The sequence below is a fragment of the Geotrypetes seraphini genome, chromosome 13, assembly GCF_902459505.1.
Source record: "Geotrypetes seraphini chromosome 13, aGeoSer1.1, whole genome shotgun sequence".
Classification (NCBI taxonomy): domain Eukaryota; kingdom Metazoa; phylum Chordata; class Amphibia; order Gymnophiona; family Dermophiidae; genus Geotrypetes; species Geotrypetes seraphini.
This window is the reverse complement of record NC_047096.1, coordinates 64,050,832-64,065,198: the sequence shown is the minus strand read 5'-3', so window position 1 is coordinate 64,065,198 and position 14,367 is coordinate 64,050,832. Positions and strand designations below refer to the sequence as shown.

Below are 14,367 nucleotides of genomic sequence, written 5' to 3'. Positions count from 1 at the left end.
TCCTCTTCAGCTATCCGTGCTGTAGGCCTTTACAGTTATCACTATTTTCCTTCATGGGGCTCTGATAAGCAAATGTTCTTCAGCTGTTCAGGTTTCCCTTTACATAGACTAAGGCGATGGCAAGGAAGGAAGAACTGATGACAATCAATCCAGAAGCACCATCAATCCTGATGTCCACAGTGATGATAGCAAATGAGATGTTACATTACATTACATTACATTAGGGATTTCTATTCCGCCATTACCTTGCGGTTCAAGGCGGATTACAAAAGGTTAATTTAAAAAAGCAGAGTTACAATGATTAGCTAGAGAGGTAAGTTGTAGATCTTATAAACATTTAACGTGTTGTTGTGGGTGAGGTGGTTTGTAAAAGAATTAATAGGTGGTCACAGTGGAGGTTCTTTTGTTATTATTAGTGCGGTAATGGGTAGATCTAATGTCAGTTTTAGAGTTACTAAGAGGTCGTGGTGTTATTGCTGCTTCAGGAATTTCTTGAAAAGTGTGGTTTTTATTTCTTTTCTGAACGTCCTATAGTCTGGGGTGGTCATCAGAAGGTTGGAGATCTGGTTGTCCAGCCTTGCGGCTTGAGTGGCTAGGAGGCCGTCGTGTAGTTTTGTTCTTTTGACTTCCTTGATTGGGGGGGGTATGAATGGGGAGTGCGTTTTTCTGTGTCTGGTAGTGGGTGCTTGGATGAGGCGATTGTTCAAGTATGATGGACTGTCTCCGTGTAGTGTTTTGAATAGTATGCAGTAGAATTTTGTCAGAAAGATCTTTAAACATTAATACTGCATAGGTGACAGTCCACATCCAGTCCATCTTACTGATTCAAATTTTTATGGGAATAAAATAGGTCCAGTGCAGATGCCCTAAAGACATTTCATGTCAAATGGCCTTTGACCACATTTGATCAGGAAAATATGTTAAGTAATTATGCATACCACTGTTACTTCAAGTTTAGATTACTGCAATACATGACCACTGGGATGAAGAGTAAGAGCAGGAGCCTAACTGGCAGAGGCTAGAGGGTGTAAATAGAGGGAGCATATTGCTTCATTGTTATAGGAAATCCATTCCAGATTCTCCAGGAAAAACATATGGCCCCTCTTACCTGGAATGCCCTGCCTTTATACATAAGAGAAGTTAAAGACCTCAATATATTTAAAACCAATTTAAAAACTTTTCTCTTTAAAGCTTCTTTTAATCTTTAAACAATCCATTTTAACAATTTTATCCCAATCCTTATGTTTTTTTCCCTATTTGGCTTTTCCTTTCTTCTCATCTGAATAATAGTAATTTTGTAACTTTTTCCCTCTCTTTTCCCTTCCCTTATGTATCTGAGTCTGTCTGTTTTGTCAGTTTGTTTTTATCCCCTTTTAAAGCTGTATAACGTATATTTTATTGTTACTCACTTAGTATGTAATAAGCGATTTATCAAATTTGATTAAACTTGAAACTTTAGCCACATGGTTGCTAAGAATAGTCATCTCTGTAAACCCGTGGGGGGGTGAAGAAGGAAGGATGAAGCTAGCTTCTTCCAGTAAACAATGGCTTTCTGTTGGACTTCTACACTTGGAAATTTCTTCCATTTGACATTAGGGTACACACTGGGAAATATCCTAAAACCAAAGAAACTCGGCAAGCCTTATGACCTTCAGGAAGGTCATATCACTCCTACTGCTTTAGGTATAACAGATTGTAAGTGGTAGTCTGGAGACAGAAAAAAAAGCTATTGCACTCCACTGAAACATACCTTAAGCTAACCAAGAAAAGGTAGTGCCAAATCTAAATATATTAAAAAATATATTTTAAGTCTAGCCAAGACAGCTGGTGAATATGTACATTTTTAATCAACTTTCTTACACAGTGTATATATATTTTGCAGTAATGTCTTTGACTAGATCAACTCAAAGAACAGTACCGGGTAGAGCTTTGGATTCTTGCCCAGAAATAGCTAAGAAAAAAATTAAAAAATTTAAATTGAATCAGGTTGGGCAGACTGGATGGACCATATACTATGTTACTATGGCATATATTGTGAACTTAGAATAATATGAACAAAGTCTATACCAAACACAAATAAGACTAACTATTAATATGAACCCAAAACAGTAAGCTAGATTCAGGATTATGAATTTTTACTGTAGACTGAACTAAGGTTGAAGCACATATAACAAAAGATTTCAAAGCAAAGTTATTTTATGGGATCCTGTTTGACACTGCATATATCATGATTCTGTGTTGTAAATCACTTCCTGCACTTTGGTAGAGAAAGTGTACAGAAATAAAACCTTGTGTATAAAGCAAGTAGGGGTTAAAAACAGCCGCTGCCTGAGAAACCAGAGGAGGCGGACTCGTGATTAACATGGAAAAATACTGAACAGCTTCTCCCAGCAGAGGGGATGGAGATCAAGAGCAACAGGATTTGAGACAGCCTGGAATTGCAGAGATCCTTAGCTAGGGGGGAGTGAGGGTCAAATCCTGGGAGAAGCACTGAGGATTCTTAGTTAGGGGGGAGGGGGAATGTTGGGTAAAGCCTGGAATAAGCATAGAGGATCCTTAGCCAGTGTTGTATAATAACTAAGTAAATGTTAATTTGTTGCTTTACTTATTTGTAAAGAAGTCCAAGCTGACATTTGTTACTTTCATTGAAGTAATAATTTCACTAGGTAAAAGAGTTAAAAGTAGTTACATCTGATGCTTGCAGCTAAAAGTAAAAGCAAAATGTAAAATAACAATTCCTTGTAAACCAAGTCCTTGGGTTGCAAAAATCCAGAACAGCATAATATAGGGGGAGACGTACTTCTGTGTATGAAGAGCAGGACTTGGGGGTGATTGTGTCTGATGATCTTAAGGTGGCATAACAGGTAGAAAATGTGACAGTCAGACAGAAGGAAGAGGAATGGCCAGTAGGAAAAAGGAAGTGATACTGGTGAGGTCCCATTTGGAATACTCCATGCAATTCTGGAGACTGCACCTTCAAAAAAATATAAATAGGATGGAGTTGGTCCAGGGGGCTGCTACAAAACTGGTTTGTGGTCTTTGTCATAAAGCATATGGGGATAGACCTATAGACCTCAATAGGTATACTCTGGAAAAAAGGTGGAAGAGAGGATATGAGAGACATTTAAATATCTCTGTGGCATTAACGTACCGGTAGTGTGACCTTTTTCAAATGAAAGAAAACTCCAGAATGATATGAAGTTAAGGGTGGGAGATGTTCTCCTGCTAGAGATGTTGGATAAAAAGATTGTGTTTGAATTCAAGAAAGTGTGGGACAGGCATGTGAGATCTCCTAGGCAGAGGAAACAGTAGATTCTGCAGATGGGCACACTGGAAGGGCCATTTGCCAAACTTCATCATGCAAACAGTGAATTTTGCTATTCAGTGAATATAGCCGTTGAGAACAGTGATGCTGCCTGTGATTGTTGCTCTCCTGCCAAAAAAGAACAGTGATGAGTTGGGCCATTTTGAAGGGGAGATAAAGCTGTAGCTGGTTGCAATTTTTGGTGAACAGACATATGTCTCTACAACAAAACTGTTGGTCATCCAATGAAAAAATTTACATTGAGCTGTCTGTCCGCTGGCTTGATAGAGAGGAAGTCTGCTCATCTGGCCCCAAGACTGAAGGATTCCCACACATTTGTCATTCTTACATCAATTGTCTAAATCACTGTTCTTCAACCACGGTCTGCGGACCGGTGCCGGTCCGCAGGAAATTTCTGCTGGTCCGCGCAGGGCTGGCAACATTGTGACCATAGGTCCCGTTTTCAGACCTCCTGTCCCGTTGTCCCCACACACAGCTTCGGGACGCCGAAATGTCCCGTTTTCAGGGACAGCGTCCCGAAGCTGTGCTCGGGGACAACGGGACAGGCAATAATTTCCTGTCCCTACCTGCCGCGAAAAAAAAAAGCCTCCCTCCTTCCTTTCCCCGGTCTGCTGCTATCTTACTGTCCTGCTGCTGCTAAAGCTGACAGGAAGTCTTCTTTCCGACGTCAATTCTGACGTCGGAGAGAACGTTCTGGGCCAGCCAATCGCTGCCTGGCTGGCCCAGAACGTCCTCTCCGACGTCAAAATTAACGTCGGAAAGAAGACTTCGTGTCGGCTTTAGCAGTAGCAACAGCAGGGCGGTAAGATAGCAGCAGGCCGGGGAAAGGAAGGAGGGAGGCTTTTTTTTTTTTGCGCGGCAAGGATGGAAGGAGGTAGGAAGGCAAGCAGGCTGGCTTTGGCCAGTATGGTAGACAGGCAGGCAGGCTGGCTTCGGGGGTGGGGGTGGGACAAAGTCTGGAAGGCAGTGAGAGGGACATAGGAAGGAGGCACTGGGGGCACTAAGGATATGGGAAGGAGGCACTGGGGGCACTAAAGACATGGGAAGGAAGCACTGGGAGCACTAAGGACATGGGAAGGATGCACAGGGGGCACTAAAGACAGGAAGGGGCACTAAGAACATGGGAAGGAGGTACTGGGGGCACTAAGGACATGGGAAGGAGGCACTGGGGGCACTAAGGACATGGGAAGGAGGCACTGGGGGCACTAAGGACATGGGAAGGAGGCACTGGGGGCACTAAAGACAGGAGGGAGCACTAAGGACATGGGAAGGAGGCACTGGGGCACTAAAGACATGGGAAGGAGGCACCAGCAGCACTAAGGACATAGGAAGGAAAGAGGGAGGGAATAGAAAGGGACAATTTCTTGGGCCTGAGTGCAGAAAAAAAGAAATGAAAGAAAGGATACACAGACAGAAGGAAACGCAACCACAGACTCATGAAATCACCAGACAGCAAAGGTAGGAAAAATGATTTTATTTTCAATTTAGTGATCAAAACGTGTCAGTTTTGAGAATTTATATCTGCTGTCTATATTTTGCACTATATTTGTCTATTTTTCTTTGGTTACTGAGGTGACCGAGCTCGCGGACATGGGGCGGAAATGGGGTTTTTAAATTTTAGTCCTAGTAGTTTGCCGGTCCACAAAATAATTCTTTTATTTCTGCCGGTCCATGGGTGTAAAAAGGTTGAAAAACACTGGTCTAAATGTATGTTTATATTTTTATCAATTTTGTACTTCGCTTAGTAAAATTAAATAAGCGATTCAACAAACTAAAATAAAACCTGAAACTTGAATTCTCAAAGATATTCAAACAGTTTGTATTCAAATGAATTTTTTTTAGAACAGACAAATGTTTCCAACTTTGTGAAAACCTTCTTTGTAATTGGCCAGTGTGGTGATGATAACAAAGATGAAGCAAGTGATGACTTAGATCAGGGGTAGGCAATTCCAGTCCTCGAGAGCCGGAGCCAGGTCAGGTTTTCAGGATCTCCACAATGAATATGTATGAGATGGATTTGCATGCACTGCCTCTTTGACATGCAAATCTATCTCATGCATGTGGATGCATGCATGCATGCATGTGGATATCCTGAAAACCTGACCTGGCTCCGGCTCTCGAGGACCGGAATTGCCTACCCCTGACTTAGACCATACTATATCTAATGCAGGGGTGTCCAATGTCGGTCCTCGAGGGCCGCAATCCAGTCGGGTTTTCAGGATTTCCCCAATGAATATACATGAGGTCTATTTGCATGCACTGCTTTCATTGTATGCTAATAGATCTCATACATATTCATTGGGGAAATCCTGAAAACCCGACTGGATTGCGGCCCTCGAGGACCGACATTGGACACCCCTGATCTAATGTAAATGGATGATAAAGTATTTTTCACTATACAAAAGTCAGATATTCAGACAGATTCCTTTGATCAATAGCTGCAGACTCAGTCAAAAGACTTCAGTAATATTTCAACCTGGCTTGATTTGAATACATTTTTTAATCAGCGTGAACAATCCCCTTCCTATATAAGAAATAAAATTATTATTATTATTATTAAAGATGTTTAACACCTTTTTTGTGGTGCTGGATTAATGACCCACAAGCACACTTGAAAATGACTGCCACTCATGCAAAATTTAGCTTTACTAAAAGCAAAGTGGATTGAATTGTAGGGCAATAAAGTTGTTGAGATAAAAACGTTAACAATAGTTCCATTCATTGTAGGTAGGATACTTTTACTTTTTATTTAAAAAGTATTATATTGAGCAACAACTTTTTCAATTTCACTTAAGAACACATAAAAATTGTACTTAATATTTTGAAGAACACTGTCTTTAGCTACGGGAGGAGTAATACTTGGAAAAAAGTACAGAGGATCCTTAACTATGGGGGATTGGGGGGAGGGATAAAGGCTAGGAGAAGCGAGAGGATCCTTAGCTGGGAGGAAGGGGGGGAGTGAGGAGTAACATATGGAATAAGAAACACAGAGGATCTTTAGCTGGGGGAGGGCAAAGGATGGGAGAAACACAAAGACTCCTTAGCCGAGGGGGGAGGGATGAGGGGTAAATCCTGGGAAAAGCATAGAGGATCCAGGAGCAATGAGGGGTAAAATCTGGGTAAGCACAAAGATCTTTAGGTGTGGGGGCAGTGAAGAGCAAAACAGTAGCATAATAGATGACAGAAAATAAAAGACCTGTACAGTCTATGTAATCTACCCAACAAGATAAATTCATAGCATAAGGCATGATGCGATTCCACATGTGCATACTTGATTTTTGATTTGTCTTTGCCATTTTCAGGGCACAGATCATAGAAGTCTGCCTAGCGCTAGCCTTGTTTTTCAACTACTAAAGCTGTCATTGAAGCCAATTACAACCCATCTAGAACTGTCCAGCCCTGGCTTTGCTTTCTAATTACTGGAATTGCCATATAAGCACTGCTAAGTTTGCTTGGTTCCATACAGGATTCCTTTGTGTTTATCCCACACATTTTTGAATTTCGTTACCTTTTCATTTCCACCACCATCTGCATGAGGGCATTTCAGATATCTATCACCCTTTCCATGAAAAAGTACTTCCTGATGTTATTCCTTGGTCGGCCCCCTGCAACCTAAATTCATGTCCTCTAATTCTACTGCTTTCAAGCCTCTGGAAAAAGTTTGTATATTAATACATCTCAAATATTTGAATGTCTACATCATATCACCCCTGTCTTTCCTTTCTTCCAGGGTGTACATCTTCAGGTTATTAAGTCTCTCCCTCATACATTTTGTGATGCAAACCCCTTACCATTTTTGGTTGCTTTTCTCTAAACCACTTCAAAGTCTTTTTATGCTCTTAGCAAGATATGGCCTCCAAAAGCCAGGGATAAGCAAAATTGGTTCTATGGCATACAAGAGTAGTGAAAAGAGGTATCTTTCTCAGATCCAAGTAAAAATGCGTTAGATTAGTGCTGTAAAAGGATCTCAGCTACTCCTTGCTTATTTAACTTTACGTCTACATACCACCATGGCCACAGCAAGCACACAATTTTCGGTATTTCTTGCAAGACATCAACAATGCTACCACAGCTAGTACATTCTGTAAAAAGAGATTAGGACAGTAGGGTATTCACCCCATGCTTATGATACATGCAAAAGGAAACAAAACACAAAAAGAGTGGGGAAGGGACACAATTACCCAACTTAAAGGACAATCAATTTATCGAAAACATATAAATAGCTAAAACATATACAAGAAATGATGCAAGCCTAACAGAGAGTCTTTCAATACTTTTAATGCTGGACCCCAACATGGTCCGTGTTTCGGCTTAGAAAGTCTTCCTCAGGGGTGTATAAATGAAGCCTATAAAACAAAAACATCAAAAATGTATCTACACATAAGTATAAATAAAAATCATACATGAAAATAAATTAAGATAATAAAGGATAATTACGAAAGGACTAAATAGAATAATGTATAAAAATACATTTGAGTATACACAATAAAAATGAATGATTCAACATAACTAAAACATACAGATTCAAAATGATATCGTAGAGAACTCAAAAGGAAATAAAGGACATGCGCATCATTAATATTTAGGGCTCCTTTTACAAAGGCGCGTTAGGGCCTTTACATGCGGAATAGCGCACGCTAAAATGCCACGCACCCTAGCCGCTACCGCCTCCTCTTGAGCAGCCGGTAGGTGCGTGCACTAAAAACGCTAGCACACCTCCATAAAAGGAGCCCTAAATTAAACAAAAGAAAGATTATCACAATCATACAAAATGGATAGATATGTAAAAAAACATATTTTTTCAATAAATTGATTGTCCTTTAAGTTGGGTGACTTTGTCCGTTCCCCAATCTTTTTCTGTTTTGTATTATTATACATGGGATTGTGTTTTTCCTTTTTTTGTGGAATTCAGACATGCAGAAGGAATTCATTCCAGGTTTTCAACTCCTCCTTCTCCAGAGGGTTCTGCTGTCTCCTTCAGTTTGTACCAAAGCAGATGATAGCCCTAAATAGGAACAAATAAGGAGGGGTAAGGGGAGACTCACCAAACTACAGATCTGTTCTACTCTGAAAGTATAACAAACATGTTAAAAAACATTTTAATCGAACAACTGAAACATCGAAATAACCATACCAATCAGAAACTTTTATGGAGCTCAAACAGTCCCCCAATCTGTTGTATCAATAGATTATTCTTCATATCCTTGAGGTCTGATTGGCATCAAAATTTGAGTTTTGACTCAAACTTCCTTACTGAGACAGTAGGCAGGTGGGAGTAAATAACTGACAGGGCGGGGTGAGCTATTACCTCCATCAGTGAGTTGTGCCGGTCTGGAGAGATGTTTAAGAATAACCTTTCTCACTGTGACATATGCTCTGAAGATGATGCAGCCTGAAGCAGCTCTAAGAAGTAGCTGAATCTGGAAGAATCCCTGCCTCACTCAGCTAGTCCTCCAAATGCAAAGATCTTAGGGCTGTCAATTGGACTGATCCTCAACTCCCAGGGAGCTGTGCACGTGAAGGGGGGCAGGGAGATGAAATCACAGCTAGAACCCTGAAGAGCCTCCTGCGAATGCCTAACAGCTTTCGCTCCAACTCCTGTGATGCAGTAGGTGAGCTAAGCTACCAGGGATAAGGACCCTAAGTTCCACAAAATATTCTGCAGGCTGGCCAAACAGGGATTAACCTGATGGCTGCAGATCCAAGTCTGCTTCTTCTCCACGCAGGAAGAGCTTTCCCCTGCACTGGGGAGCTCTAGTGCACCAATAGCTACAAAAACTGTGAAAAGTACCAAAAATAATAAAGAAAAATATAGGGCAGATCAGAAAGACACCTTTCAGCTCACGTGTAGAAGGAAAACTGAAGGGGGCAGCAGAGCACTCTGGAGAAAGAGGAATGGAAAATCTGGAATGGATTCCTTCCGTATGGTTCACGAGCATGGGGAGAATATTGTCCAGAATGACACACCTACTGCACTAGAACAAGCTTTCAGACCAGAGATAGGATGTTGCATAGGGTGTGTACAGGAGCAAAAATAAAAAAGAAAGAAAGAGGGAAACCCACAACTGTATGAACAGATACACAAACCTCTCTTCTAGTTTAGATTATTTTGCATTTATTATTAGCATTTGATATGATTACAAAGTTCGAAGACAATGAAGATTTGGGGCTTTTATTAAAATGACTGGTGACATTAGCAACATTTGAAAGGGTATAGACACAAGGCCTAAAACTACAGAATGGAGTGAAATGGCACATGAGCAATAACCAGGAGACTCAATAAAAACCCAGCCCTTAATATGTGAGGTCACACCTCAAGTCAGCCTACTTCTAGAAAGCAAACCCATTGATTTCAGGCCAGCCCGCTCTTTAGCTAGTGAAAACCCACACAATATTAGACAGGGACAGGATCTGTAGTCAGTAATTCCCACCCTCTGATAGAAGCGCTCAGATTAGAATGTTATGGAGCAGTGTAAAGAAACACCAGCACCAGCCCCAGGCAGGCACTTATAATTCTGGGAGCCCCCACAGCCCCACAACATGATCTGGTCACTATCCCTTGGAATGAGTTCACATCACAGTTTACAAACCAGACGTAACAACCATGTGTTTGGAATGTTCTGTCAGCTTCCATCATGAGACAGAAGAGGGTCAGAATCAGAAGTCAAGGCTTTCAGGGCATGAATATCCAATGCCATTATTTAAGGAACTCCCTCCAATCCCAAATCTGACATTAAGCTCTACCATTCTAGATGCATTTGAAGGTCGCATTCTAAGTGCAGAACTTATTTATAGATAAATAAGTTCTTGGTTTCCCATCATGGTGCTCAGAACATGTGCCAAAAGGGGAAGAGAAAACCAGAACCCATTCAAAACTGGAAGGCCTCATATGAACTTCTAGAAACCTTTGCTAAAAGTAGCCATGCTCTTCCCACAGCACCTGTAGAAGTCCTGCTGAGATCACTACCCCTCATCCTGACCAATATCCCAGAAGGCCCAGGACAGAGATACTCCCATTTCCTCCTCCTACCCTAACAACATATAGGTCCGGGACAGACTCTTTCCCCTACATGCCTTTTGCTGCGCCAGGACAACTTGGCCACAGAACCTGTTATAACCTCAAAGAGTTTACAAAGCTGACAGTTCTTAAACCTCACAGCAAAGCAGTCAAAACATGAAGCAATAAGCTGCCAGCAGCCACTGCAAAGGACGACCCCTTCTTAGTCATCAAAAACTGGAGGCCAAGATTTCAGTGCCAGTTACTTCCCTGCTCTTTGTAAAAACAGATCTGATGCCGCGTACCTCATGACAAGACAAACAGGTCACAATACTGAAAAAGGTACAGTTAGGCATGGTAATGAGAGGCACAATTAATAAACATGAGTCACTGTAAAAAGACTCCAACACTGCAGCAGCTACAAAGGCTTGTGATGCCTCCAACTGTCCCAGACACTGGGGCCCAGTGAGGGTTCAATACATGGCGGGGATGGGGAAGAGTTTGTGACACGCGGGCTTTGCTGGCAGTCAGTCCTCACAGACAGTCCCTGCTTATACACTTTCATGATTTAGGTACAACTCCACACAGGTTCTTCAGTAGAGAGACATCACCTCCCGTTTGAGTACCAGAAGTCCAGGCACTGCTGCAGGAGACACAAGACGAGGGCACAGGGCAACCTGTGCTATGGATTGCTGCTGCAATAAATCTCACTGACCCGCCGTCGGAGGTGAAACACAAATTCAAACATGGTAGCAGCCAGGCTTTGGTGGATGAGATACCGGGGCAGCCGACCCTGGGGGTGGGGAGAGAGAGAAGAGGGAAAAAAAAAAGACGACCAAAGTCCATGATGAGAACACCAGGAATTGCGGCATCTCTTTGAAAAGGAAATGAAGTGTTTCACCTACAGTCAACACATCTTCTGGTGCCCTTAATGTTACCAGTACTGTCAGCAGGATCTGCATTGTGACAGGCTGAACAGGGATCTGCAGTTTTATAGAGCTGCATATGCTGTGCAACAGGCACACCGTATGAACTGACAGGACTATATAAGAGCAGCTGAATGCAGGGTCCTGGTAATGGAGCCTTACCTTTAAATCTGTGTTCAGTATCCACAGAAATGTGCAGACTGTGGGATTCCGAGTGCACTTCAGGACAACAAAACCTCCAGGGCCGTTCTCTCCACTGAGGAAAGGAAGAAAAGTCTCCTTAGCGTAGAGCATATGCAGGCAGACACAGCCTATAGCCCCAAATGGGGCAGGAAGTAGCAGTCCGCTTCCCTGAGCTCTGGAGAGTTTGGGCTCTGGATCAAGTTGAATGAGCGATAGTTTATAAAAGAACTAATGACTACTACTAAAGTACCTCCAGCTGTATACACAGCAGTACCAATGTAGCACCATGCAGCAAGCAGATATGACCTCAAATAAGTTATTTGTATTAAAAGGGGCTGGGCATCAGAACCTGCTTTCCAGAGATGACGACCTGGTAAAGGACAAGACTAGACTAAAGCTCACAGCTATCCTGCACAAACAACAGAAATGGACTTTTTAGGTTTCTATTAAAAACTGGGGCTCAATATAAACAAGAATCAATCAATCACTCCAGAGGTTGCAAACCCATTTCTCCCTACTACTGTCACCAAGAAGCAACAGTTCTTACCGGATATATTTGTGCAAGGGAGGCTTGCTATTGTGTGTAGTGGCCATTCCCGATGAAATATAGCGATCCTTTCGCCTTTCAATTCGACGCACGTTCACAAAATCCCTGCAACACAAAGACAGTCACTGAACCACTCTTAACCAACCTCACTTCTTGTATTTGCGCAAAGAAAATTAAGGCCTCAATCTCTTGGCCTAGGCAGCTGTCTAGAGCTCTAATGATTTACCATGTGCATAACATTTCATAAGGATAAATAGAGTGTAAAGTAAGAGGAACACAGGCAAGGGCAGGATAGGCTAGGCAGATTTCTGAAGGACTAACAATGTATAGTTTCAGCAGCTCACCTTGGCGACACAACTCCCCCAGCGACTCCTGCAGCCACATCGTATGAAATTAATGTGTTGTCTTCCACCCGTTGCAAGATCTGAAAGAGAAAGGAAGAGGCTGGGTCAACAGACACATGGAGTATATGAACCTTGCTAGACACCAGGGCTGGAGGTGCCATTACTGAATCACAGAGTGGCACATTTCAAAATTTAGCTTAGTTTGAGAACTAATTATACCGCCTTACATCATTTGTTACAGGTGAACGTGCAGTTTTTAAAATTTCTTCATCCTGGTCAAAAATTATAAAGTTACAATAGTTCAAAACAGAGGAGAGAAAGAAAAAAAAAATTAACAAAAATAGGGGAAGACAGGAGAAAGGAGAATGAATGAGCACATTCTGTGCTACCAGTATCAGGTGTTCCAAGCTTCCTAAAGGCCAGAGCAAACAAATAGGTCTTTAAAGCAGCTTTAAAATGGGTGTGGTTGGTTTCACTTTGTAGAGTTTGAGGAAGTGAGTTCTACTCCATTAGACTAAAACAGGAAATGGCAGAGCATATTGTCATATCAAGGCAATGGGCGGAAGGAAGCAGGAGGTTAATTGTAACATATAGGGAATACGCAGGGAAGTTGGGGTGATAGGGAAAAATATCAGCTAAATAAAAGGGAATTCCTGAAAATAGAGACTTATGTATTATATTATGAGTAGTATCTTATCCTTGATGAAACTGGGAGCCAGTGAAGTTGTTCTAGGGCAGCAGTGATATGATCAAACTTGCCCTTTATTGACAATTGTAGATTTTGAAGGGAGGCATGTTTTAACATGAATTGCACTAGTTGATACGATATACAATGAATGTAAAGCAAATATCTTCAAGTGGTCTGGGAAGAAGAATGACTTCACGGAGTGCAATCACCCAACAACTAGTTAGGATTCGATAACTGAAGCAAATCTGTGAATTGAAGGCTCAGGAATGAATCAAATTTACAGCCCACAATTTTGACACAATTTGGATATTGTTTAATTGATGCTGGATATCATGAATAGACCAGCAGTGAGAACATAAGAAGTGCCTCCGCTGGGTCAGACCTGAGGTCCATCGTGCCCAGCAGTCCACTCATGCAGCGGCCCAACAGGTCCAAGACCTGTGCAGTAATCCTCTATCTATACCCCTCTATCCCTGTTTCCAACAGAAACTTTTCCAATCCCTTCTTGAACCCCAAATTGCTCTGAATGGGTGCAGGTAAATGGGCTAGGGAGAGATTAAAGGAGAGCCAGTGCAAGGACTGATTTTGTTGACAAATTGTTGATCACACCTGAAGCATAACATTGAATTTTTTTTTTTTTGCACATTAAAGGATTCTAAAGATTTTATGAGGGATTTTCAAAAAGTTTCTGCACTTTTATTTTTTTAAACATTTGCAAGCACTGGGCTCTAACCAGCTTGTCCAGAATAACACACCTATTACACTAGAAAACTTTATAAATATCTCAAAAGCAAATTACATCACTACCTGCAACTAGTGACTAACTAGTCACATGACATTCCCGGACACGCTCTCTTACCACTTCTCCCGCCCCATTTCCCACAAAAATATTTAAAGTGCGGATCATTTATGAAGAACCCTCATAGTTTGACTAGCCAAATCCTTGTGATTCCAGTCTAAAATATATTCATCCTACAGGACACAGTAGAAATGTTTAAACCTTAGATATGAAGGGAAGAATTTTCTGCAACTAGTACTGTAAATTTCTGCCACAGGAAAAAATATTCTGGAATTCAAAGAGAAAACATCCCAACAGCTCAGAATTCAAACATTCAAATTTTGGAAGAAGATTTGTACAGTGGATACCTCCTATGAAGCAAACTTCTAACAGAGCCTTATATAGAAATCAGGATTCCTAGTTAGAGATTAAACAGGGAGAAATTAGTGCAGAATATCCATATCTACCACAGAAAGTCAACCAAATTGATTGCAAAACCTGAATGTTCTGGTTACAATAGTTTTGCTGGTTATACTTCATTTCCTTATCAGAGGGCACGATTTAAGATACCACAGTTTT

General features: G+C 41.5%; 1 protein-coding gene across 1 annotated transcript in view; it reads right to left on the bottom strand.

Moving 5' to 3' along the window:
- Window positions 1-9,420: 9,420 nt before the first annotated feature.
- The window catches only part of STARD3 (StAR related lipid transfer domain containing 3), a 31,571-nt gene continuing 26,624 nt past the window's right edge, over window positions 9,421-14,367 (bottom strand). Inside the window, exons 11-14 of the mRNA XM_033918715.1 lie at window positions 12,323-12,402; window positions 11,979-12,083; window positions 11,411-11,504; window positions 9,421-11,115 (exon numbers count right to left, since the gene is read on the bottom strand). Coding sequence (XP_033774606.1) covers window positions 11,005-11,115; window positions 11,411-11,504; window positions 11,979-12,083; window positions 12,323-12,402 — 390 coding nt within the window. The 3' untranslated portion in view covers window positions 9,421-11,004. The remainder of the gene's footprint in view (window positions 11,116-11,410; window positions 11,505-11,978; window positions 12,084-12,322; window positions 12,403-14,367) is intronic.